The sequence below is a fragment of the Xenopus tropicalis genome, chromosome 8 (assembly GCF_000004195.4).
Source record: "Xenopus tropicalis strain Nigerian chromosome 8, UCB_Xtro_10.0, whole genome shotgun sequence".
NCBI lineage: Eukaryota > Metazoa > Chordata > Amphibia > Anura > Pipidae > Xenopus > Xenopus tropicalis.
In genome coordinates, this window is record NC_030684.2 from 40,724,716 (window position 1) to 40,750,433 (window position 25,718).

Genomic DNA, 25,718 nt, shown 5'->3' on the forward strand with positions numbered 1-25,718 from the left:
TCCCCCTGCCTGACCGCTCCTCCCCTGACGCGTTAAATTTACGCGCTTGGGGGAGGACATCGGGTAGGGGGCCCTGCGAGGGGGGGCGGCGCGGGACCCTGTGTGATATTACTTTGATACAAAATCACTGCATGCAGGAGGAATAACAGGCACGTTGCTGACTCTCAACCAGACAGTATAGAACTATCTAGGCCAGGGGTTACTAAACCTGTGGCCCTCCTGCTGCTCAATGTGGTATTTACTGAGAACAGCCAAAAACTCAGGTTGAAATCATTTTACCCTCAATGGTTAAATTGCAGCCTATTAGGAGGCGTGCCCTGAGGGCTGGGTCAGGAACCATTGAGGCAGAATGGTTAAGCACCCTGGCTGCAACAGTATTAATAATAGCTGGTGTGTGTTGTTCTCCATCTGGTAACTAATACTGGGCACTGCCATGTCTGATTTAGTTGGTATTTGCCCAGAACACAGCACTTTGTTACAGGTTAAAAGTGTATAAACCCTCACAGCTGGGGAAAGCTGGTAACATATATAGACCGCCCCCCCCCGATTGGATAAATTGCTCCATGTGACGGGGATTCTCCTGCCCTGTATTTCTGGATGATGTACTACCCCCTCCTAATGAATACTTAAAATAAAGTAAATGCTTCGACTAGGACTACCAGAGAACCATGCCCTAAAGGTTCTGTCAGATGACACAGATTAGCCAATCATTGGAGTGAATGTAGAAGCACTTGCCCACACAGTGAAGGTATGACTTGATGAAATGTATCTCAGTTCTGTTGTGCTGTTGCTGTACTTACAGTGAATCCCTACCAGCTCACTGTGTGTTTTATACTGGCACATTAAGATATCTTCATCACTCATGTTTAGCGTTGATCACCTGAAGTGTGCAAAAGCTGCCTATAGAACTATGCTGTGCTAATGGGTACATGTGGAATGGTTTCCAGGTCAGTTTGCTCTGCTATTCACATTCAGTCCTGCTGTTGGGCTTCTGGTTTTCATTGAGATGTTAGTGCTGCTCTGTAGCTGAGGTTCCAATGAACCCACTAAGGTTTCTTAGAGCGCACACACCTCTCCTATCATATCGGACAACCTGTGGTCCTTGGAGATTCACAGCATGCAGTGTTATTCCAGTAATACTTGTAGTTGCAGTAAATCTGTAGCTAATGATCCATCCTTACTGTCTGGGGGAGCAAATAAGGGCAACAGCTAGTGGTATAACTAGCAGTTACTGGGTCACAATGCAAAACCCTAAAGTTTTTGAATATCATGCTTTTAGTTGGAAGCCAGCTCTGCGCAATGTATATACTAAACTCTAGCTTACTTCTTCAGGGTCCTGGCTTTCAGCACAAATATAACCAGGTGTAACAGGCTAAAGAAATACAGTGGGCTAATATGTACATTACCTAGAGCTGGGTAGCAAGCATGCATGTACAGCAGTTCTGTGGGGAGAATCTGTTTGCCCTTTAAAATGGCACTAGATCTCAGACTGTCAAGTGGTATTAGATTGTTTAGCTTGCATTTATTCCTGCCTGTTAGATGGGATATGGTGTTTTAAAGGGGTGGTTCACCTTCATGTTATAGAATGACCTATTCTCAGCAACTTTTCAATTGATCTTCATTCTTTATTTTTTATACTTTTTCAACTATTTGCCTTCCTCTTCTGACTCTTTCCAGCTTTTAGATGGGGGTCAGTGACCCCAGCAGCCAAAAAACTGTTGTTCTGTGAGTACAATTTTATTGTTATTCTTTATCTTTCTCTTTAGGCCCTCTCCTATTCATATTCAAAAAATAAAAAATGAAAACCAGTTACAAATTGTCTCTCTACTTATCATACTAAAAGTTAATTTAAAGGTGAACAAAACCCTTTAAGATGCATCTTTCAGGCAATGATAAATAATACATGTTTCCTGGAATAACAATATATCATTACCTGTAAAAATAAAAAAAAAAACAGATAAAGCAGATACAGATAGAAGCAGAATTGCAAAATTCCAGTTTTGAAAATTGCAGTGGAATTGACTTGTCAAGGAAAGGTTTTTTGAATAAAACTAAAAGCAGGGCAAAAGGCATCTTTTAAAGTCTTAAATTCAATTTATTTTTAGAGATACATACTGTAATGGCAAGCAGGGCCACCATCAGGAATCCTGGGGCCCCATTCTACTAAGTGGCCCTCCCCCACCTGGAGTATGTTAATTGTCACTTAGGCATTTGGTGAAAGGCCCTGCCATCACAAACACACCCACACAGACCACAAACCCCATTTTGTGACTCTGCAACCGGGTCCCTGGCTGTAGTACCAGGTTGGAACACTATATAAGAGTATTTGGCTTTTGTCATGGTTTTTTTGGTCAATAATGGACAGAAAGCAAATGAAATAAAAGTCTCTTGGATGTATTTTGCCTTATTATAGTACTGACACCCAATAATTTAATTGATATCTTTGTTTAATAACAACACAGAATTGTTTTCCTCTAATTGTGACACCTTGACTCTTTCTCTGCTATAGAATCTGGCTCATGATGGACAAGGAGCCACTGGCAGAGAGAATTCTGACACATGCCTTGGAGATCATCTACCTGCTCAAAGGGGAGGTGAGTGTAGCCACAGAATGGGACATTATATCTCTGTGGAGTCACTTGAAATTTGAATAAGGTCTGTAGCATGTAATTGGTCTCCTGTCACTAAAGCAAAACCCTCAACAACCAACTTCCATCATATGACAATAATCATATCACTCAGACAACATAATTAGTTTTTGGAAAAAAGGGGGAGGTCATGTTTATTAAAAATTTTGACCGAATAAAATGCGGGCCCCAAATCATTCCCATTTAAGGGAGAACACAATTTGCACTATTGCAAATGGGCAGGCCCACCACCAGTTGTCATAGTAGACATATATGGGCTTCTCCTGTAGGGATAGCTCCTGCCTGGAAGCAGAACCAGTGCCAGTGAGCCCCTCAGTGGTTCCCCCTCCGTTAAAAATGGGCTTTGCTTGGTTTATCCCCAAGGCCAGAAAGCAGAATCCGTGCCAGGTGGATTCCCAGCGGTTGCCCCCACACAGTTCCAGGGCCTGCCAACCACCATATGGGGCCCGCATTGCCGCCTCTCTCCTGTGGCTAAGCAGTATTTCATGCTTATATCAACCTAGAAAAACTTAGGGAGGGAAGGTGGGAGAAAAAACACAAGTTAGTTATGATCCCCTTCTGTGTGCCACCACTTTACGTATCCTTGATACACAAAATCCATCCCCCAGATTTTTCCCCGCCTCCTAAACAGTTTATTGTTAAAAAACCTCCCAGACTAGCCTGATTGCTTTAGTGCCTTTCCAGAGGCCTATTGTTTCCTACTCAACAAAGTTAACCTCCCAGACTAGTCTGATTGTTTCAGTGCTCCCCCAGGGGCCTATTGTTTTCTAATCAACAAAATTAACCTCCAGACTAGTTTCCCTATTTTAGTGCCTTACCAGCACCCTATTCTTTCAACAAAATAGCCCCCACAGAGCCCACTTCTGATAGCTTACCCACACAGCCCTTTTGGGGCTTCTTTTGCAGACACTGGACTCAGCCTCTTATTTCCCATCACTCATTGTGCATCCATTAATAAACCCCCCCCAGACTGATTTCATCCGGCCTATTACCCACACAGCCCTTATGGGGCTTCTTTTGTATTCACTGCACTCAGCCCCTTCTGAACAAGTGATTGCAGCCTACCAGAAATATTTACTGTATGTGATGTGAGAACCCTATAGGTTGCAATGCACAAACATTTTAAGGACCTGGTTGTGTCTTATTCAGTTGCAGGGCAGGGTGTGCAGCCGGATGGCCATGGCCTTAGTGAAACAGGGGGTGGGGGTTGCATAGTTCTTACACCAGCTGTGTGAGCAGATTGGACAATAGCTCAGTCAGTTTTGGACCTTACAAGAGGCTATGTTGGAAAAGATAAGTCTCTAACACAAGGGATACTCATTGTGATTAGTAGTCACTTCCCAAAGTGGGATAGCAAGGTGGTACAGTGTGCCTTTGTCATGGGCCAGTCATGTAACTATTTGTCCCTAACAACAACATTGCACAGATATATTTATAATAGCAATATGCTCCCTTTATGGCTGGGCTAATAATTACTGTCCAATTTCCAAACCATAAGGCTAATGCAACAAGTTGTGGCTCTTAAGTTGCGTTTTTAAAGATCCCCATGGTGACGTAATTATGCTGATGCAGAAATATCTTTCCCATACTCCATTGCCATTATTAGTAACTTCTTTCCCCATGGTGCATTGCATCATTACGTTAGCATAATTGTGAAAACATAATGTTGTGTGGAACCTCAAAATACAAGGTGCCAGGCTCCTCGTATAATAATACCCTCATGTAGAAAGCATTGTCCATACAGAATGGGTTTGTTACGAAGAGATCAGGAAAATCTGACTGGCTTGCACAGGGCCCTGACCTTAACCCAACCTGACATCAACCATAACAAACATGTACTCTGCTGCTAGCCTGATCTCTGCTGCCTGCCATGTTTAAAGCTTTCCATTTTTGTTTAGTGGCATTTTTGATTTTCAGTGGTGAACTCCAGAGAATGCTGGAAGACTGTGTGTACTACATCTTATAATACACCCTTGTGTTGTATTGAGGATTTAATGTTAAGTATTCTCATCAATGTCAATGGGACAATTTGGATAAAGATATCACTCAGTCCCACTTACAGTACTCTTTCCAATCTTTAGCCTCAACCAACCAAATATCTGTGGGATGAATTATAACACTGCCTAAGAGCCAGGAACCCTCCCCAACCCCCCCCCAACAACTTCACTAATGCTCTTGTTAAAGCAAATCCCAGCAACAATATTCCAACATCTAGCTGAAAGCCTTCCCAGAGGATTAGAAGCTGTTATAGCAGCAAGCAGAGAACCATCTTCATAATAGTAATACCCTGGGTTATGGAATGAGATTTTGTATATTAATAGTAATTTGTATATTATAGTGTATATTAGGCTCCCTGTACAGAATAAACCATGGCTTGAAGTCGTGTGACACACATCTAAATGTAAACTCTTAAATCATCTGGGAAATGAGTGAAACTTGTTCTCAAACATCTCAAGAACTTATTCCTCATTCACCCAGGTCTTACTTCCAAACCATCTATGTGATTCTGTAATGAACAGTGCAGTTAATGAGGACAAGGAGCTACAGATTGAAGGAATCTTAACTCATGCCTTGGAGATAATTTACCTTCTGACTGGACAGGTGAGATCTACTCAAATATAACGTCTACTTTTTTACTTACAAAGCACTATCCTGAAAGATTTTAGACAATGAATTGGCAATAGAAGTTGATCCAAATAGATCAAATAAGATCAATGGAGAAGACAACACTAAATTAAGGGTTACTGTTACTGAACAAATGATATATATTGGATTTGGTCAGAGGCCCCAGTAGATAAGGTTAAGGTTATAGATATATGAAAACTTTGTTAAACCAGCCATTTATTAAATGTTCCAGATATACCAGAGGCATAAAAACAGTGCTTGCCCAAAAACTCATCCTCACTAAGTGAGTTTCTAGGAAAGGCCCATAGCTAGTTTTGAACTTTTTTTTAGCAATTGAGAATAAAATTTGATGGACCTAGCAGAGAAATAATGTTAATATGAATATTTCCATTCATTGTCTTGATGCCTTACTATCAGCTGTCAATATTTAAGCCAGATAGCTCTGATTTGCAGACTTGAAGACATGGCTATGGCTTGGACACATTTTGGTGGTATAGCTAGAAGAATACTGGCCTGTTAGGGTATTTTAGGTATTTTTGACCTGATTTTTCCATTCAGGAATGATGGGAGGTGGGCATGACGTGATTCCTCTGAAGGTAGGGGAGGTGTTTGTTGAAGTGTTACACACCTTCAGCTTTATGTTCATATAATGGGTTCAACCAGTAATACTGCTCAGGCAGAGGCAAGATATAGTGTTGGAGGAAAATACCCGCGTTGTGAGGGTTATTGTGTTTTCCAAAAGTGCAGGAAACAATTTCCAATACCTAAATCTTATTGATTCTACTGGTTCTCATTCTCATTGTCCTAATTGAAACTTGGTTACACCAACAGTTGTGGCATTTACCTTGCCATATAATTTAAAGCCCTCCCTGCCAGGTTGAGCCTAGGTATATTTTACTCTCTGTTTTATTTTAACCTTTCCATCTGCTCTCTGTTTGAAAGACCCTTCGCTCTGAATATATTTCAGGTCCCTATAAAGAGTGGGGATGTTGCTGTCTATTTCTCTATGGAAGAGTGGGAGTATATAGAAAGACACAAGAAGAATTACAAGGACACAATTGTAGACACAAACCAACAAAGAGCTAATTCTTTCAAAACACCAGAAGACTGTTCAGGTAATGTTTTATTTTCTTTATTAAAAATATGCTCTGTGTAACCATCTAATGATTAAGACCTTGATAAAGCAGAGAATACATCTTCTATCAAAAAGTTAGCTTTACTAAAAGATTATTTCAACTTTAGATTGTATAAAAAGCTTATGGGGCTAGGCTGCAGCATGCATTCATTCCCTAAAATAGACTCCGGCCAGCATGATTCTCCACCCTGCCCAGTCTCAATGAACTCTAGATAGATATTAATTTAGAGGGCATCAGTAGGCTGTTGACCCGGTCAAGAGTGCTTAAGTCAGCAGCACATTTTTGCTTGTGTGTTGCCAATTTTAGTTAAAGCTCAAATGTAAAACAGACATCTTGAATCATGATTAGTGCCTGGAGGAGACATCAATTCATGCTTAAGATAAATAACTGTATTGTACTTAAAGGGATACTCTACACAATATTTTGCTTTAATTACATCGATCCGTTTTTTTATTTAATGCATAGTTTTGAAAGCAGTTTTTTTATTCCTTGGCAGCCCTCTGGGATGACTATCCAGATATATCTGCAACTGGCGATGGAGAAGAGGATGACAGAAGTAAAAATGCCTTTCATTTGTTGGCACTGTACTCCCAGACCTGTGCCGGTGACCGATGGGTGAAAGCAAATGAGTTGGATGTGGATGCTTCCAGTTCTCTAAAATAAGAATAAAACTCTCCCCACTCGAGGCCAAGGGATCATTTTAATTACATAGATCTGGGCTTGGTAACTTTAATCTAAACATAGCTCACCAGATTTTTAGAGGCACTAATTATTTTGCTTTAATATAGCCACCCAACTTTATTGAACTGTTTCGGAATACATGGATACTCTAACTTTATTTTATTTCCTCTTTGTATTTGTCTAATGGAAATAAAAATCACAAGTTTCATGTACTTTTGTCCCTAGCTTATTGGGTCACCTTGCGGTTTTATTATTGCCAAGCTGCTGTTGTCTCACAAGCTGGCTCGCAACAGGCTTTCTTATTACCTCCCATAGTCTACTTTTTTTGTCATAACCCCCTTGCATGATCTGAGGGGGTGCGTAACCTAGCTGCCCAGGGGTTTGATCTGACATCATTATGGCCATACTTAGTGTTGTCTCCAGGGGCGGGCTCAGCCGACCGGGCGCCCTAGGCAACCCGGTTGGCCACCTCACACCTGCACCTTCCGTGTTAGGACAACTAGCGGGGGCAAGAGAAGGGAGCGAGGGCTAGGGGTAGGCAGGAGAGGTTCCTGCCTGGCGCCCCCAAATCGTTGCGCCCTAGGCAGGTGCCTCTTCTGCCTACCCCTAGTTCCGGCCCTGGTTTTCTCTCACACACACACTGTACTCAGACACACTGAATACAGACCGGGCAAATAGGCTGCTGACATGGTTTGTTGGCAGCTTTTATTGGGCCATGTATGGCCACCTTTAAGCTCTTTTGTCCATACCTACAATAATGTAATAAAAGGCAGAGTAGCACTATATCTATATATGGTGGCCTCTATTTCTTGCTGTTATAGTTGACCTATAGTTGCGGTTTGGTCTTGATTTAACTATGCATGTTCTTTGTCAGAGATCTGGGGACATGAACAAAGACATGGTGGCCACCAGTCTTATTTTCTACTTTGCCATTTATTATATGGGCAAAGAAGCCCATATTAGGGAGTGTGGGTGGTGAGGTTCTGGAGAGGGGACATGGTTTTCTTATATTATTATCTGATATTTCTTTCTGTACTGATAATTTTTGGATGTCAAGCTGCGCCTTCTGTGTTAATCATAATTTCTTGCATTGTTTTGTAGATAATGACCAGAGCAGAAATATATTAGATGACCCCCGGACTTCCACCAACACATCTGGGATGATCACACAGGATACCAGTATGTCCTTTAATGCAACAGACTTGAGTTCCTTGGAGTCTGGAAACCATCCATCCATTATTCAAAATACAATTGCACAAAAGGTTCAATTTCTGAAAGGCAGCAAACACAATGTGGGTGATATAACTATGCCAAAGCAAAAAGGAAGGCAAAGATATACTAAACGGATTGATAGAAAATCTAGGCAGGAGGACGATGCAACAGAAGAACCCCAAGCAAGTGGTCACCTGTGTAAGGAATGTGGCGGAATATTTCCTTCCAGATATTCTCTTATCATGCACAAGAGAACTTGCAGTGACCGGAGACCTTTTAAATGCAATGAGTGTGGAAAGCAATTCCTTTTTGTTGAGAAGCTAAGGCTTCATCAGAACACTCACACTAAAAAGAAGTCGTATGCTTGCCGCAAGTGTAAGAAGAGCTTCTCCAGTAGGCTGCTTCTGTTTACCCATAAGAAAGTGCATAAACAAGAAAGGCCGCATGTTTGCAGTGAATGTAACAAAGGTTTCCAGAAGCGGTCCCTGCTGGTTAGACACCAGAGAACCCATACAGGAGTAAAGCTCTTTTCCTGCAATGAGTGTGGAAAACGCTTCTCTCAAAGGTCAAATGTGACCAGACATTACCGTATACACACGGGAGAGAGGCCGCACATTTGCTCCGAGTGCGGCAAATGCTTTGGCCAATTGTCATGTCTAAAAACCCACCGCAGAACTCATACAAAAGAAAAGCCGCATGTCTGTGCAGAGTGTGGGAAATGCTACTCTGACCGGTCAGACTGGTTTAGACATGTAAAAACTCATACAGGAGAGAAACCATATCCCTGCCCTGACTGTGGGGCAGGTTTCATAAGAAGGGCCTCACTGGATAGACACCGCAGAGTTCATACAGGGGAGAAGCCATTTGCCTGTACTATATGTGCAAAGTGCTTCCCGTACAGGTCAACATTGAGATTACACCAAAGAACTCACACAAAGGAAAGGCCATATACTTGCACTGAGTGTGCCAAGTGCTTTGCTCAAAGGTCTGCCCTGAATGCACACCAGAGAACTCACACAAAGGAGAAGCCCTACCAGTGCACAGAGTGCGGCAAACACTACTCCGATAGGGGCGTTCTGGTTAGGCACCATAAAATTCATACTGGGGAAAAACCATTTGCCTGCCCGCTGTGTGGGAAATGCTTTAACGATAAGTCACACATGGTGAGGCATCACAAAACACATGGGAGATCACGTGGGGGAACTGTAAGGTCTGCACAATAATTCTATTTTGCTTTGCTAAAAAGCTTTGCCATGGCAATTGTGTTGGGCTGAGGGCACACAAGGAGAAGGCTTAGCTTATGACACACTGAGCAAATATTGGAGTGGAAATGTGAAACGATGCAGTGAAGCTAAGTCTGCGCCTTTTGCTTCTTACTGCAAGGTTGTGGGAGTAAAAGAAACATGTGCAGCATGTAACTGCTGCCACAGGGTACTGCTACTTTCTGTTTCTCTGAGTGCTGTTACACATTACAATGTATCGTTCATTTCAGTGCTGCACTAAATCTGTTTTCTTTATTGGTGGATTTTTGCAATTAAGAATTTAAAACCTGACTGTAAATGTATTTCTTTTGTGTTATTTATCTCTGTGCTCGTGTTACAGGGTAAGTGTGCAGATTAGTCTTGCATAAATTACCATTGTCTCGCTTGCATTGTCCTATGCAAGGATGTGGGTGTGGCCTGGCAACCATGTGATGTGACCATCTGAATATTAACACACTTATCCCTTACAATTGGCATAAATGTATGCCATAAATCTGTGCCAATGTGGGTATTCCTAACACTAAGGGCTCTGGCACACAGGGAGATTAGTCGCCCGCGACAAATCTCCCTGTTCGCGGGCGACTAATCTTCCCGAATTGCCATCCCACCAGCGACAATGTAAGTCGCCGGTGGGATGGCACACGCTGCGCAGGCGATTTCGGCAAACTCGGGGAGATTAGTCGCCCATGAACAGGGAGATTTGTCGCAGGCCGTGTGCCAGAGCCCTAAACTGTCTGCAGAAAAATTTGACAGTCAAGTGACGCTTCAACCAAAAAAAAATATACATGTAAAAGTAGGGGGGAGCAGCTTACACTGCCAATTCTGGTGTTTACCTGCTCAGTTGAATATGTTAAACCTTCAAAAACCTAAGGCTTCATACACCCAGGCGTATGTGTATGTAACATGCACTGAATTTGTATTCTACTGCACAGATGTGCAAGTGTTAATTGATCTGTCTAACCTTATGGAACATGCTCTATTTTTCTGTGTTCCTTATTTTTGTTGATGCCAGTGGATACATAAAGCAGAAGAGGTTTCAGCTAAGGACCATCTTTATAAAGGTCTATAAAAGCTTTTGCAAAGTACAAGTTTTTTTTAATAAAACTGGTATAGACAACATACAAAAAACAAAAGTGATTGCTAAAAACATTTGGGGGGATTCCTAGGGAAAATATATCTATATATATATGTGTCATGTATATTAAAAGGGGAAAAAAAACCTCCAAAAAAGTACAGTTTTTAACTGATAACTTCAGTGCCATTTATAAGGCTATATTTTCCATTGTTCAGGTGTAATATAGAGTAATATGCTAAAAGACTATCAGGATGATTGATTTAGGAAACTAGCATACTGTTAAAACTTTTCATACATTAAGATGAAACTTTAGTCTCCCTGCCTCCTTACCTCTTCTGCTGCTGGAATTTATTGAAGGGGATGCGGCCATGGATATCAAAAAGTAATGTCAAACCCAATTAGATAATTTTATTTTACCTTTGGTTGCATCTACAGGCTTGTGGTGCACCCAGCCAGCTACTATTAGGCTGCCCTGCACACTTAGTGATCCGAGCCTTGTACTGAAAAGAAACCGCATCTGCCTAGAGGTTGGACTGGGGTGTGCGCATACCGCATTATTGCAATCGGAAGGGAGGTCAGTAGGGAGTGCCAATGTCTCCTGGCAGGGATTGCACCTGGGTTGGTGGGGCCCACCGGGTCTTTTACAGTGTCCTGTTGGCCCTTTTCAACCATGGCGGTGCCTGTTACTGAAGCCATTTCCTGGGCGTGCCAACAGAGGATGGAAATTGCATGGAATGACACCACTCGGAGTTATGCTGCAACACATTTATGTGGTCCAGAAGGAGCTTGTTTCCCTTGTGAATCTGCAGCAGAAGACTTTCTGTGTAGGGTAGGCTGTGGGTGCCAATCTTTTAAAGTACTTTTTCTTGGAATGGCATCACCAGCCCTAAGCAGTGGTGTGTATGCCATAAAAACTTCCTTTTAGGATCCGACTCTTGTGAGGGGAGAGCCCTTAACAGACCTGTGGTGTGCATTTGGGGTTCTGTAAAGAAGGCAGCAGGCCTGTAATGTGTATGTCCCTTGTGGTAATATGATAGAATATCATAGAGATACGATCGGGTGCAGGCACATGTAGCCGAAATACACATAAAAGCACGAGAGAATGTGAAGTCTCGTGTTTTTATGCGTATATCGGCTACATGTGCCTGCACCTATACCATTCATTTGGGTGCAGGCACATGTAGGAGGCGTAGGGCGGTATTTTCAGCAAGCGCTTCTCGGCTTGCCGAAAATATCCGCCCTATGCCTCGTCTGGCATTAGCCTTAACTCTAGGACAGAATGGGCTGGCCAGACTCTACCAGCCTCTAAACTTCTGTGCAATCCACTGCCTGGAGTAGGATTAGGCTTTGACTTTCCAACATGCCCCTTGCACGATTAGTGCAGTCACCGTGCCATTGGCTTTTATAGGAGAGAGATTGCCAATACCACAGTATTGGTTCCACCTGCTTAACCCTCTCTGCAATCTCTCTCCTATAAAAGCTAATGGCGGGGAAGGACCGAGCCGCTTTGTGACTGCAACCAATGCCCAGGTCAGGAGACAATTACCCTAAGAAATGCTAGCACGTGGAACTGCCAGGTAGGTATATAGTAAGGACTACCATATGGGGTTTACCTTGAGGTGCTATGGTGGCTTACTAATTTTATGATCATAATTTTGCAACTAAAAACCCCCGTTTTAAAAAAATACCTGCACTTGCATAGATCACATTGGTGTGCACTTGTATGTTGGTGAAGTGTAAACATTTGGTTCTGGAGAAGAGTGTCTGCCCAAAGTAAACATGGAACACTGGCTGTCCTAATGAGTTCCTGAGCTATCCTAAATGAGTTATCACAGATAGCTAGAATTGATTTTGAGAGCTTTAAATCAGTAAATGGATACAAATATATGGACAGTTTCTGTGTTAGTTAGAAATCTAACTGAGATATGCCAAGAAATCATGTGGAGTAGTCCGAGATCCTGTATAATCCAGGACATGAGGTTAGCAAATGTCCACAATCACAGAATCCAAGAGAACAAGATTAGCAACTTGCTTTAGAAACAAGACATTCTATGAAAGGAAACACAAATCCAAAAGTTCCATCTTTCCATTTGTTTTATTAAAAAACACAATAACACTTTTTTTTGAATAAACTTTAAAAAGAAGGAGCTAACACTTCTACTAAATAGGTTCATGTTTGCTACAGACTGAGTAGACTTAAGGGTAAGACCAAGCGCAACACCGTGCATCCAAAATGATTTCTTTAAATCTGCCTTAGGCTCTAGCAGTCTGTAGGCCATCATTAGCTGCCCATACTTGTTGGGTAAAACCATTATTATCTCTAATATCTAATGGCTCCATGCACACTATACAATCAGACTCTAAGGGCACGTGAATTAAAAATTGTGGATAATCAAGGTCCATCTCCATTGACATAATCACAATATGTCAAAATTCTGACTTTTTAAAAAAAAAAAAAATTCTAATGGGTTAATCACAATAGATATAATTACAGAAAGTAATTGTGATCATTTTGGCAAATTGCAGCATTCACTGCATTTTAAAGCCAACTGAGGTGACAACAAATTTCAAAAGGGAAATAAAAGATCCTGATCGAAAAGTAACCTTCCCCTTCCCTTCTTCTATGGTATACTTGTAGATCAGAACCAGCAATATAACACTTTTAAAAATGTCACATTTATTGTATCATAAATTGTGAAAATTGCATCAGGCAAGGGGGAATGCAATCAGCTTACATTGACCTACAAAACAACCCATGATTTTCCAACCACAAGGTTTAACAAATGTGCCTCTAAGAGCTGAAACAACATTGCTGTATGGTCTGATTTCAGATAATTATATTTTTGCCTCCATTTTCACTAGTGAATTTCACTAAAATCTAATGGAATGCATGAGCCCTTTAGAAGATAATAAGTTAACCTTGATATTTAAGTGCTACAAACTTTAGTGTTTAGTTAGGAATAATACATATTTAATAGCTCCAGGTCCATCATTTTGGCACTTCTATATTATTCATGTGTTTCTCCTAGCTCTGCAGCAAAGCAGCCTACTTATTAGAACTCAACCCAGGGAGGGGGATAAGGTAATAACAAATGCAAAGTTTATTCAGCTCTAGTGACCCATAATAACCAAGCAGGCATTTCATGTCAAACAACAGACCAGATAATGCCACTTTACTTATAGGTTGCTATGGGTTACAAGACTAAGAGCAAACTTTGCACCTTTTGTTACATTACATCTTTTTAGTTTATTACACATTTACAGTCAGTGGACTTCTCGGGTAGAGAGGAAAAGGGTAAAACAAAATGAAGAATTTCCTCAAGCACCATGTTGTAGAAATGAATGTCAGAAGTTGTACATCTATCCCTCTGAATGCTGCAACATGCTCTTTTACAGAAGAACAACTAGATTTTTAAATAAGATTATTTTTCATGGAAATTCCAAGCACTATAGTTCTGCCCTCCCCAATGTAAAGTAATATTCAATATATTTGCTGTTTCTGTTCTCACCTGTGAGTTCTCTCTTGCACAACGTTTGCCAAGCAGTTCCCTTTAATAAAAGGAAACGTGGATTCTTCCCAGCATGAGTTTGCTGGTATGTAACAGAAATGAAGTGCTTTTTCAAGTAATTCTCACCTGATAAGACCCTTTCCTGCATGAGTCCTGTTGTGCTGAGGTTAAGAGATCTTCAGGGATTCTCTTCTATATGAGACCGGTGGTGCACGATGAGGGCTGCCATTTGGGTGAAGCATTTGCCACACTCCGTGCAAGAGTAGAGCTTTACCCCTGTGTGTGTGATTTTGTGCGCATCCAGAAGTGCCTTGTTTGTGAAGCACTGGCCGCATTCTGCACAGGGAAAAGGTTTCACCCGCATGTGGGATCGGTTATGCCTATTGAGACATGACCTTCTAGTGAAACGTTTCCCACACTCACCGCACGCATACGGCTTCTCTCCGGTGTGAGATCTCCGGTGCCTAACAACACTTTGCATGGCAGTGAATCGCTTGCCACACTCAGGACACGAATAGGGCTTCTCTCCTGTATGAGTTCTCTTATGCACAGACAGATAGGACCTGTTAGCAAAGCATTTCCCACATTCAGGGCAAGCATATGGCTTCTCTCCCTCGTGAATTCTCCTGTGTGCCACAAGATGGGACTTGTTTGAGAAGCATTTCCCACATACAAGGCATGTATATGGTTTGTCTCCGCTATGGAATTTACTGTGTCTAAGAAGACTTGACCTTCTTGTAAAGCACTGTCCGCAATCGTTACAACTAAAGGGTTTCTCTCCTGAACTATCCATGTAATGCGTAACCTCATGTGGGTTATCGGTAAAACACTTGTCAAAATCAGTGGAAGCACAAGGCTCCTCTTTTGTGTGAATTAGTTGATGTCTACTAAAAATAGAATCATAAGAAAAATGTTTTTCACCTTCAGTACATTCATACACTGTATCGTCATTGTGTCCTATCTGCTGAGCGCTCATATAGGAATTACTAACGTCATCACAATTAAAAGGTGTGTCTTCAGCAAGAGTGTAGTATTCACAAGGTGATTTGCCAGAGGGCCCTTTAGCACAGATTGTCTTCTCTCTATTATTATGTTTTATAGCCTCCTCTTCGCTGCTATAGTCAAACTTCTCATTCACAGCCAATGCATTCTCTTTACATTGATAAGGCTGCGGAGCAAATATGGTGTCTCCTCTTTTCCACAAAGCCAGGTTCCCCTTAGCATTTTCTGCTTGAAGCCCGTGAAACACACCGGATTCATATTTTGCTAGCTCGTGTGATATGCATACGGCTGTTTGGTATTCTCCTGACATTCTTCTGCTCCAAGACCCACCTACACAACAGGAGCAAATGAGTGCAAAGGTTAGTTTGGGTAACATGAACCACAATCAATCAGTCCTATCTGTTACAATTCATTCAGCAATCAATTGTGAACCACAAAAATGTAAACCAATCATATTTAAATCCATCTCTTCTTTGAGGGAACAAATTACCTTTTGACTAGGAAATCTCACCAGTTTCTGGATCTGAATATACTATTTATGTTGATCCCAGTAACCTTGCATATTCTGATTTTCTGAACAGAGACAAAGCTGTTTCCTGGAGCTGTCAACTGTATTTGCCATGTCAGTACCAAGTACAACCTCTTTATATCTTTATGCACCCTAAGAGGTTAAAGACATGGCAAGAAATGTTGCAGCAGGTATAAAGACAGGGGAACCAATGGCAGGGAGTAGTACTGGGAAAAGCCCTGTTGTGTCAGGGAGCAGCAGTGGGGGCTTTTGTTCATATTCTGCACCTACCTGAGCCGGAGCTCACACAAACTTCCTCATCTTCATCATCCAGGCATCTTACTGCACATTGCTTCACTTTTTCTTCCACGTCTCTTGCAACTTCTGGGTTGATTTTGCCTTAATCAGTACAAATCTATAGTTTAGACTTGATGTCCCTGACAATATTATTATTATTTAGCAATTTTATAAGATTATACAAACTACATGTCAAACAGATTTCTGAATTATCCACTATACCTTAGTGCATGTTTTGTTGTTATAAAAAAAATCCCCCTTTGCATTTACATTGAATTTGTTGTTTTCTATAAAAAAAAAAATCCATGATATTTACCCGTGTCATCATCTGATATGCATGTGGCAGGCTGGGATTCTTCCAAAATATCCACACTTGAGGATTCACCTACGAAAGAAAGATTATGAGCAAACAGTTAAGTAGACTGTAAGTGCAACCTATTAACAGTACTTATGGCAGTTTGGGAATATATAGTTTGGGAATAAACCAGAATATTGTCACAAATGGGAAATGTTTGTTTATTGAATACAATGTTTCTTATGTGCCATTTAAGAGTGAGCCTAGTCAGTTCACTCCAGCTGTCATTCTAAATGCCAACCACATGGTGATAAGTAAACCTGATACTGCAACTGAAGGATTACCAGCCAGTTTTCATAAAAGTTGGGACACTGTCATATGTAAATAAAAAGAGAATAGTATAATCTGTCAATCATTTAAGCCCTATATGTAACTTAATAAGGACGCACAGTATCATATCCTACAACTTGTGCTGTGTGTGTCTCTACTCACTGAATGCTAACCAGATGGATCAGCTTCTGTACCTTCTTACACAAAAGCTCACAAACTGCGCCATGAGCAAATAGCAGTCATTGTAACAAAAACTGTGAGGGATGCGTATAGCTATGTATGGTATCAGCTAACGAATTATAAACTGGAAATTATATATGTATTAAGGGGCATATGTATAAAGCTGTGTAAAACGGTTCACAGCAAGAACACAGAGTAACTCAAATGTAAATGCCCCATAGTGTAATGTATGTATTCTTATGTACATGCATAATACCCAACTACTAGTTATGCACATACTCCTACTTGTGTGATTTAAACAAGGACTGTCCAAAAATTCCCCAACCTCTTCGCAAACCAGAACCATATCCTTCAGTATATCCCTTACTATATGATTTCGGCTGGTGTTTGTACATGTAGCCGGGGTGCAGCCTTTTGTTTTGACATGCTCTATATTTACCTGAGTCAGCATTCACACAGATTATCTGCACAGTGTCTTCCAGGCTTCTCTCTGCATATGGCTCCCCTTTATTTTCAATGTCTGACACAATTTCATTTATTTCACCTGGAAGAATTAAGATTGTCTGCCTTATTTGAAAATATATTTAATTGTTAAACAACATGAAAATCCCCATCATATATTTATTTATACAAATGTTCTACATATAATAAAAGCTGCGCCTTATTCACTTAATGAATAGTTATTCTGCAGGGGTATGCATAAATACAGTCAAGGTTTGGGTGATATTTGCAAACCAATACACCCAATCAGCAGTGTAAATGCAGTTATGATAATAAAAACAAACATCTGATTGGCTGCTGCTTACTGGGTGTGTGTTCATAGTTTTGTTTGGATTTTTTCTTGGAGATTCATACAAGGGATATCCTTGTATGGAAAATACTCTTTAAAATATAAAATTAGGCAGGGCACAATGTTCCATGTTTATTTGGTCATTTCTGGGGAGGCAGCCTATTAATAAAGTCCATGGGTGGTATTTTTCTTTACTTTAAAAGCGGAAGAAGCACAGTAATTCTCACTACTCATAAAAAAATAAAAAATCTAAACTTGCATTTAAACCCATTCTGCTTTGCCTCGTACTCACCTGAGTCGTCATTTATACAGATTTCCTGTTCTTTATCTTCCACACATATTACTGCACGTGCCTCGCTCTGATCAATGTCTGGTTCAAAACCTGGCTTACTCCTGCCTGAAATATTCATTTAAAAAACAAACAATCAGGCATTTAGTATTTTTTTAGCAATACATTCAGAATTTATATTTGAGGTACAGGGAGGCAAAGTGATTGCTGACTAAGTGGCAAGTTGCAAAAATGAAAAACTTTTTTTTTGAACTTTGCCAATCCCCAGCCTTGCCTCCCTCCGTTTTTTGAATGCAGTATCACAGCATAAAGGGTAGTTATAAGGACAACAACTGAGGGCCACAGGTTCTACACCTCCCAGTACTTTTCATGTGGGCTGATGAATCATTCTCAATCAAATTACAAACTTTCAGAACACCCTTAACTGTAACTTTAATAAATATAACTTTAATAATAAGTAAAATGACCTGTACCTGCAGACTATAAGCCTTGTGCTTGCCAGGAGTGGGTACTAGGGCAAAATCTATGGGTTTATCAGTGTGTCAGATGGGTTTGGGATGACAAATTACTCCTGTAGCAGACAGCTTGCTGGCCTAACTCTTCTTAGTCCCTATCTCTCAGTAACATTGGTCGAGTCAGGTTGGAAGGGGGGCAGGATAGGGTTGCATGTGGTTCATCAATTTGCCTACTTACCAGGGCCAGAATTTTCTTTGATTTCCTGCACTTCTGTGTCCAGTCTCCTTATTGCAAATGATTCTTCTTTTTGTTCCTTATCTGATGCAACCTCAGTGACAATTTTACCTGTAAGCATAATGACAGTACACATAGGGGCACATTTACTAATCCACGAATCCGAATCACGAATGGGAAAAAATCGCATTGGAAACGAAAATTTCGGAAGATCGAAAATATCACGAAAATGCTTACGAAAAAATCGTATTAGTTACGATAATATCGTATTGGCGATCCGAAAGTCACGAAATTTTCGTACCGAACAATTGTAAACAGCGGTAAAACCTTTCCGATTTTTTCGTGCAAACGTTCGAAAAATTTGTGCGCCGTACGAAAAAGTCGTGCGCCGTACGAAAAAGTCATGCAGACGCCCGCAAAAAAACGGTGAAAATACGCTCGAAGCGTTCGCGCTTTTGTAAATGTGCCCCTTAGAGTGTCTTCAGGGCAATGGCATAATAGGTGTTTGCATTGCCTTCCATTAAACTTAATGGGTATTTTTAGCCTTATAGTTAGGGATGTACTGATTCCACAGTTTTATAAATTGGCTGAATACTTGACAAAAGATTCAGACAAACACTGATCCAAACGCTAATGTGTATACCCTAATTCAAGCAACAGTCATAAAATAAATGCTTAATTGGGCAAAATACCAGGGTCTTGTACTTCAGGTTACATTTTAAGGGTTTATATTCGGTTCAGCTAGGCATTCAAGATTTCTCAGAATCCAGACTCTGCAAAAAAACAACATTGGGGTTTAGCCAAAGCCTAAACCGAATCCTGAAGTCATGGCTGAAATATGAGCCTAATAGTGTTTTTTCGGGGCAAGTGTGTGATCCAAGAATGCTCACAAATGTGCACGACACAGAACAGTTTCCAGTCAGCGTGCCCTTTAATGATTTGGATAAAAATAAGGTAGTGTTGACCTACTTAATAACTGATACTGATTATTGATAGAATGCACTGTAAGCATTTGAAAAGTGGATTTCAAGGTACTAGTTACCAAAATTCAAGAAAGACAGAGCAAGTACAGGTATTTACCAGCTCTAAAGCTTTAATCCTCCATTAAAAAGGATAGCGTGACTATTCAGTGGCCTTGCCTCACCTTTAATAAAGGACTCTGCATGAAGAAGAGTAATAGCACTAAAGGCAGGTTTACTTGCAGCACGCATTATTTATATGTGTCCTGTATTAAAGGGGAGATATGGAAATTCTCATTTGCAACCCTTTTAGCAATACTAGAAAGTTCAGCACAACATAAAAAACTGTACAGTTTTAAAAAGACGCAGCAGAGCTATCAAACAAGGGTGGAAAGTTAGCAGATCCTCTGGTGATTGGATGAAGTTTACAAAGCAATTATTAGGATGGCAAAAGCTTTGGATTTAAACTGTTTTGATTCTCCCTGACACACTGTGCACAATTATTTGTTCATATTTTTTTTTTATATTTTCATAAAACACTACCAGAAAGGGCATTAGGGAGATATTTCCATTAAGATCAAGGTTAGGTATATGGTGGCTTTCAAAATAATGGGGGCTTTGTACAGTGGGTATCAGGGGATGCTGCCATCCTGTAGCAAGCAGGGACTTGAGCTTTTAATCACAGATTAAATTCCAGCAATGGCAAACAATAAATTACCGGAGGTCTTGCTGGTTGGGATTCCCAAGGTACCGAGGGTCTCCATCATAACATCCTTGTAAGACTCCTTGTGTCTTTCTATATATTCCCACTCTTCCGTGGAAAAATACACAGCAGCATCCCCACTCTTTATATGCACCTACAACACACAGAGTCGTATTGAGCACTGGCATAATAATAACAGTTCATTGTTGGTAGCCATTTACCTATAGCTACCAACACAGGCTTCTGCATTAAACATAGAATGGCTATCCTATTTGGCTCTTGAGAGCAGATCCACATAAATCTCAGATTTATAAATCTCCAAATGTCTAAATCCTTACAGTCTTTACAGAATCTCTGAGTGTACTCACCTCTCCAGTCAGAAGGTGTATGCTTTGGGGAGCATTCTTCTTCATTATTATGTATTCCTGAATAAGAAATAAGAAACCTATTTCAATGCTATGGCTTCCACTTTTCTGCCTGGTTGCTAGAGTAATTAAATCTAGCAACTACAGAGCAGTTTCAATCCAAGAGAATTGCAAACAACAAAAATGAAAAAAAAAAATCTTAATATTTTGGAATATAAATAAAATGATTTGTGTTATTAAAACCTGTGTTGATAAAAATGTAAATGTGTTTCCTACTTTGTTTTCCAGATTATACACAGTGTTTTAGGTTCTGATCCCACTATTCAGCTGCTTAGATTTCCCATTTTCCTGAATAGTGATATTTACTTTTATGATTACAGTTATGGGATCCCTTATCCGGAAACCCATTATCCAGAAAGTTCTGAATTACGGAAAGGCCATCTCCCATAGACTCCATTATAAGTAAATAATTCTAATTTTTAAAAATGATTTCCTTTTTCTCTGTAATAATAAAACAGAACCTTGTACATGATCCCAAATAAGATATAATTAATCCTTATTGAAGGCAAAACAAGCCTATTGGGTTTATTTAATATTTAAAGGCTTTTTAGCAGACTTAAGGTATAGAGAGCCAAATTACGGAAAGATCTCTTATCCTGAAAACCCCAGGTCCCGAGCATTCTGGATAACAGGTCCCATACCTGTATCTTGTTTGTGGTACCAGTGCATTGGAATAGTGGTATAAGGGAAAGCTTGGGCTCCTCTCACCTCTCCAGTAAGCAGGAAGATTATCTCCAGCGCATGATTTACTATCCGCTCAGTCATCTTCTTCTTGTCTTTCTTGATGGTCATTGTAGCGGCTTTTTAAGAGTAAGGCCTGGCAGGGAGAGAAGGTAAAATGTGAAATATACTTCTGGGATCATTGTGGTGTCACTGTGATATATAAGGAAACACAACTGTAGGGTCGGACTGGGCCGCCGGGACACCGGGAAAAATCCCGGTGGGCCCCGGCAGCCCAGACCCGACCCTTGCCGGCCCTCCCCCTCCCGAACGCTCCTCCCCTGACACGTCAAATTTATGCGCTCAGGGGAGGACGTTGGGTGGGGGCCCTGCGAGGGGGGCCCGAGGACACACCCGGCTGAGTGCACCTGCAGGGCCCCTGGGATGGGAGCCCTGGTGGACCCTTCACAACTGCATTTAGGACTGATTTGGGTTCAGTTTTTGGCAGGCCTTTGGCAGGTGTTAAGTACAGGGTTGCACAGAGTGTGACTGCGCTGCTCTCTACACCTTGTGCCTGATGACCCAGCCTTATGGTCTGCCAATGTTTTTAAATCCACAACTGGGACTGGGCAAGACAGACAGTGGCTGGGGTCAACAGTGGGGAAGGCCTTCAGCCCATCAGGTTTCTTTGTAAATCAGGGATGTTGACTGTATTGGCAGCCAAATTCAATGCCTGCTTTTAAGCCGCATCCAATTAGAGTTGTTCCAGGCCAAACCCATGGCAACACTAATGTGTATATTTCCTCCTATATACCTTCGCTGCTTTATTCCTCTACCTGGGTCATGTTCTAGTTCATAAAATCTCACAAGATGGGACAGGTTGTTGTAGATCAGCTACTGCGTGACTGAATATTCAAGCTGACATACTACAGTGCAGAGTTATGCTGTGGCCATGAATAGCCACATTGTGTGTGTGCAATGCAGAATCAATCTTATGAATGATCAAAGTGCCACATTGCAAAGTGCCACATAGCTCTTCCACTTTCTTGTATTGGTAAGTTTTTAGCAATGTTAGCTTATCTGGCAGGGCAACTTCAGTAAATGAGCCAAAGGGATTTTTCCCAGGGCCCGCCATGTCACCTATAACTTAAACAATCCTTCAGAAATGGCAGATCCATCATTTAAATCAATAGGAGGAGCTCTGTTACAAAGCAATTTCAATATTTTTTTTTTACTTACTGTTTTTCATCATCATGATGAAACATGCTGACATCTATGATTGTTGGCTGAAGTCTACATAACGAAGCACAGACCATTTCTTTGTTGTCTGCCTTTTTATATTCAATTGTACCCTGTTTGAGGATAGTACTGTCACAGTCTACAGGTGACCCACCAATTGATGTTTGCCTTAGCACCACTGTTACCTTAAAATGGTCAGGATTTAGAAAACAATTTTGAACAAACATATTCTGTATAGGTGCAGCCTTAGGTATGGGTACAATATAAAAAATAAAGCCCTGACCTCTCTGTAACTACTGATGGTGCTGTAACCTCCGATGGGCCTGATCGATGTAGGAATTACCAACAACCCTAATTAAAGTTCTAGACAAACCTGAAATGTGAACAAATCAAAGGGGCAGGGTAATTTCTGATCATCACAACCTATCTAGCCGCACATAAGACTGGAAGCATTGGAGCTGTCTGCTAGACCCAGATGCACTGATTCCACACCGGACCCTATGCGAAAAGAGTGCGTGCCGAAATCACCAGGCCCCAACCCTTTCAAAGCCTTATGCAAAATAATCACAAACTAGTAGCGGATCAAAGGGGTGCCATCATCATGCCTAAGGAAAGGAGACCAGGGTGCCCCCCGAAGCTGGAAAAATTGGTGTGCCAGTTGCACCGGGCACACCACCCCCCACTGCCTCCAGGAGAATAAACATAACACTTTCAGTCTAGTCAGTTTTGACCTTCTGAGCCAAACATTGTCCCAATCCGCACATCACCAACAAGCAAACCCCCTGTCCGCACCTTACTGACACACACCAGCTCACCCACCCAAAAGGCCCCACAAATTATACCACCCCCCGTGTAACTTGCACTCGAGTCTCACAGTATCAATTGTGATACCTAATAACTCCAGGCAGGTAGTAGGGGCTTCTGTTTTTTCTTGGTGCACCCATAATACCTGTTACTCATTGCCCAGTTTATTCCTGACATCACCCCCCGTGACTGTAATTGCCTAGCCATCACTCTATCCTCTTATACATGAGCCCTTCCACAGACACTGACCCTCGTTCTATTGAAAGCATACTCCTTTCCCAGAACATGCCAGTGGGCTAGACAAGGCACCCCCTTAAAAGGATGACCCCCATCAGCTTTAGCCACAAGCTGATTTCTTTATAGTCCCAACGCATGCCAGGATTCGCTGCATTGCGCCGGCGAAAGTGCTTGTCGTGCCTCCACCAGGCAAAGCCCCTGTAGTTAACGTAACAGGGAGGAGCACAGCTGGGTATGTTTCCTGCCCAGGACGCTGGCATCGATGCAAAAGGCCCTAAGCCATGTCCAACAGGTCTTAGGGAATTTTCTATTATACTTTTTCTCCTTATCCTCCCGCTTCTTTGCCTTATCCGTCTATTTTCCCACTGCAAAAAAATTCTCCCTAGAAAGCAGTGAGTACATTTTTTCACCTAAGGGACCGGTAGAGTGAACTGTGCATCAATCAAATTAAAGGGGTTGTTCACCTTTGAGTTAGCTTTTGGTATGATGTAGACTAGAGTAATATTCTGAGACAATTTGCAATTGGTCTTCATTTTTATTATTTGTAGTTTTTTTAATTACTTATTTTCAGTTCAGGAGCTCTCCAGTTTGGCGTTTCAGCAGCTTTTAGGTTGCTAGGGTCCAAGTTACCTTAGCAACCAGAAAGTGATTTGGATGAGAGACTGGTTTATGAATAGAGGGCCTGAATAGAAAATACATTTACAAAAAGTAACAATAACAATAAAACTGTAGCCTCAGAGAGCAATAGTTTTTTATCTGCTGGGTTTAGTGACCCCCATTTAAAAACTGCAAGAGTTGGAAGAAGAAGGCAAATAATTCAAAAACTATAACAAATAATGAAGACCAACTGAAAAGTTGCTTAGAATTGGCCATTCTATAACATACTTAAAGGTGAATCACCCATTTAACTTGTGGGCTCTGCTGATAAAAGTATCTGAAAGGCAACCAAGTAACTGGGATTAAAGGTGTTTGGGTCAGCACCCCTCAACCAATAATATGGACTTACGGTTACAAATATAAACAAAACAGGTTGTGGGGGATATTTACTAACATGCAAAAATCACATATACCACATCAGTAAGTCATGTATTGTCATATTTTCATGATCACACCAGGTACTGTAAAAGCTTAAATGGGAGCATACTGGGGTGCAATATCACTGGCAAAGACACATAATGAAATTCCATCAGTGCATTTTCAAAAGAGATAGAAATGAAAGGTAATTTTGTTTGCTTCAGTGCATTTCTATTGTGGAAAAAGGCCACTGTCATGTGTTTGTTGTTATTAATGACATATGTCATGTGATTGTTGTTATTAATGACATATGTCATGTGATTGTTGATATTAATGACATATGTCATGTGACTGTTGATATTAATGACAGTCTGTTATTTATACGTAATTGTATTGCAAGGGTTTTTTTATTGTGCAGCTTTTATTTTTACCAAACTGCATGCCTGGGCGCTCTGGTAATTAAGTATAATAGACAAAAATTGTGCTCCCACAACCCTAGACATCCTCCCACTCTTGGTCTGTTCAGGGTTAATTGGCACACTCCTTTGTTAGATCTCACATCGTCTCCTCCGTAGCAGTCTGCAGCAGCACACACCCACCAACAGCCCTTGATATGAAAGATAGCACCAATAGTGTGTTACCAACAACACTAACCCGCGCTTTCACATTATACTTACAAGCACATCTCAGATCTGTGCCTTCAAAGCTGTTCCTGTCTCCCCCGTCCACAGGATTCCTGCTGCTTGCTACTTCCTCTCCCACACTGCCTCTACGGGTCCCCACACTGGACACACTCAAAAGCAATCACTGCAGGCTTGCTTCTACTCCTTACACCATGGAATACAGCCAGACAGTACATATATGGGAACATGAGTCTTTATTATACACCAATCATTAAAACAAATGCAAACACTTACATTTAGGTCTTTAATACTCTGCCTGATGTGTTTTGTTAAACAAGGAATTAGAAGGATGCACACTAAAGGTCCCCATACACGGGCCGATAGAAGCTGCCTATATCGGTCCCTTGGACCGATTTGGCAGCCTATCGGCCTGTGTAGGGGCAGAAACGAGCGGACTGGCCGACCGATATCTGGCCTGAAATCGGCCAGATATCGATCGGCCAGGTTAGAAAATCCCGCCGGATC

At 41.2% G+C, this 25,718-nt stretch overlaps 2 protein-coding genes across 6 annotated transcripts; one reads left to right on the forward strand and one right to left on the reverse strand.

Annotated features, from left to right (window-relative positions):
- The first annotated feature begins 416 nt into the window (after positions 1-416).
- On the forward strand, positions 417-9,855 carry LOC100486793 (zinc finger protein OZF-like). Of its 3 annotated transcripts, XM_031892066.1 has the most exons (7): positions 417-748; positions 1,678-1,725; positions 2,510-2,594; positions 5,127-5,249; positions 6,241-6,388; positions 6,906-6,965; positions 8,192-9,855. In XM_031892066.1, the coding sequence occupies exons 2-7, from the start codon at positions 1,685-1,687 to the stop codon at positions 9,523-9,525; spliced, it is 1,791 nt and encodes a 596-aa protein (XP_031747926.1). In that variant the 5' UTR covers positions 417-748; positions 1,678-1,684; the 3' UTR covers positions 9,526-9,855. The 3 variants fall into 3 exon arrangements, with proteins under 3 accessions (XP_031747926.1, XP_012824359.1, XP_012824358.1); XM_012968905.3 differs by lacking the exon at positions 1,678-1,725 and having other exon boundaries at positions 537-748; XM_012968904.3 differs by lacking the exons at positions 417-748; positions 1,678-1,725 and adding an exon at positions 782-947.
- Positions 9,856-12,715: 2,860 nt separating this feature from the next.
- LOC100486951 (zinc finger protein 25) lies at positions 12,716-25,355 on the reverse strand. 3 transcript variants are annotated; one of them, XM_002936795.5, is made up of 10 exons: positions 25,248-25,355; positions 21,325-21,433; positions 20,560-20,616; positions 20,207-20,345; positions 18,533-18,640; positions 17,843-17,947; positions 17,200-17,304; positions 16,272-16,340; positions 15,950-16,057; positions 12,716-15,480 (listed from the first exon to the last, which is right to left on the reverse strand). In XM_002936795.5, exons 2-10 carry the CDS (start codon positions 21,406-21,408, stop codon positions 14,327-14,329), a joined length of 1,929 nt encoding a protein of 642 aa, XP_002936841.1. In that variant the 5' UTR covers positions 21,409-21,433; positions 25,248-25,355; the 3' UTR covers positions 12,716-14,326. The 3 variants fall into 3 exon arrangements, with proteins under 3 accessions (XP_002936841.1, XP_031747439.1, XP_031747440.1); XM_031891579.1 differs by having other exon boundaries at positions 25,259-25,349; XM_031891580.1 differs by lacking the exon at positions 20,560-20,616.
- Positions 25,356-25,718: the final 363 nt, after the last annotated feature.

Excerpts from the sequence above, each read along its gene's own strand:
- LOC100486793 (XM_031892066.1), top strand. The coding sequence starts at position 1,685 with ATGGGGGTCAGTGACCCCAGCAGCCAAAAAACTGTTGTTCT. Across the intron at positions 5,250-6,240 it reads TTTACCTTCTGACTGGACAG|GTCCCTATAAAGAGTGGGGA; the intron begins GTGAGATCTACT and ends AATATATTTCAG. Across the intron at positions 6,389-6,905 it reads AACACCAGAAGACTGTTCAG|CCCTCTGGGATGACTATCCA; the intron begins GTAATGTTTTAT and ends ATTCCTTGGCAG.
- LOC100486951 (XM_002936795.5), bottom strand. The coding sequence starts at position 21,408 with ATGACCATCAAGAAAGACAAGAAGAAGATGACTGAGCGGATAGTAAAT. Across the intron at positions 20,346-20,559 it reads TACACCTTCTGACTGGAGAG|GTGCATATAAAGAGTGGGGA; the intron begins GTGAGTACACTC and ends TGTGTGTTGTAG. Across the intron at positions 18,641-20,206 it reads CCCAACCAGCAAGACCTCCG|GTAAAATTGTCACTGAGGTT; the intron begins GTAATTTATTGT and ends TTATGCTTACAG.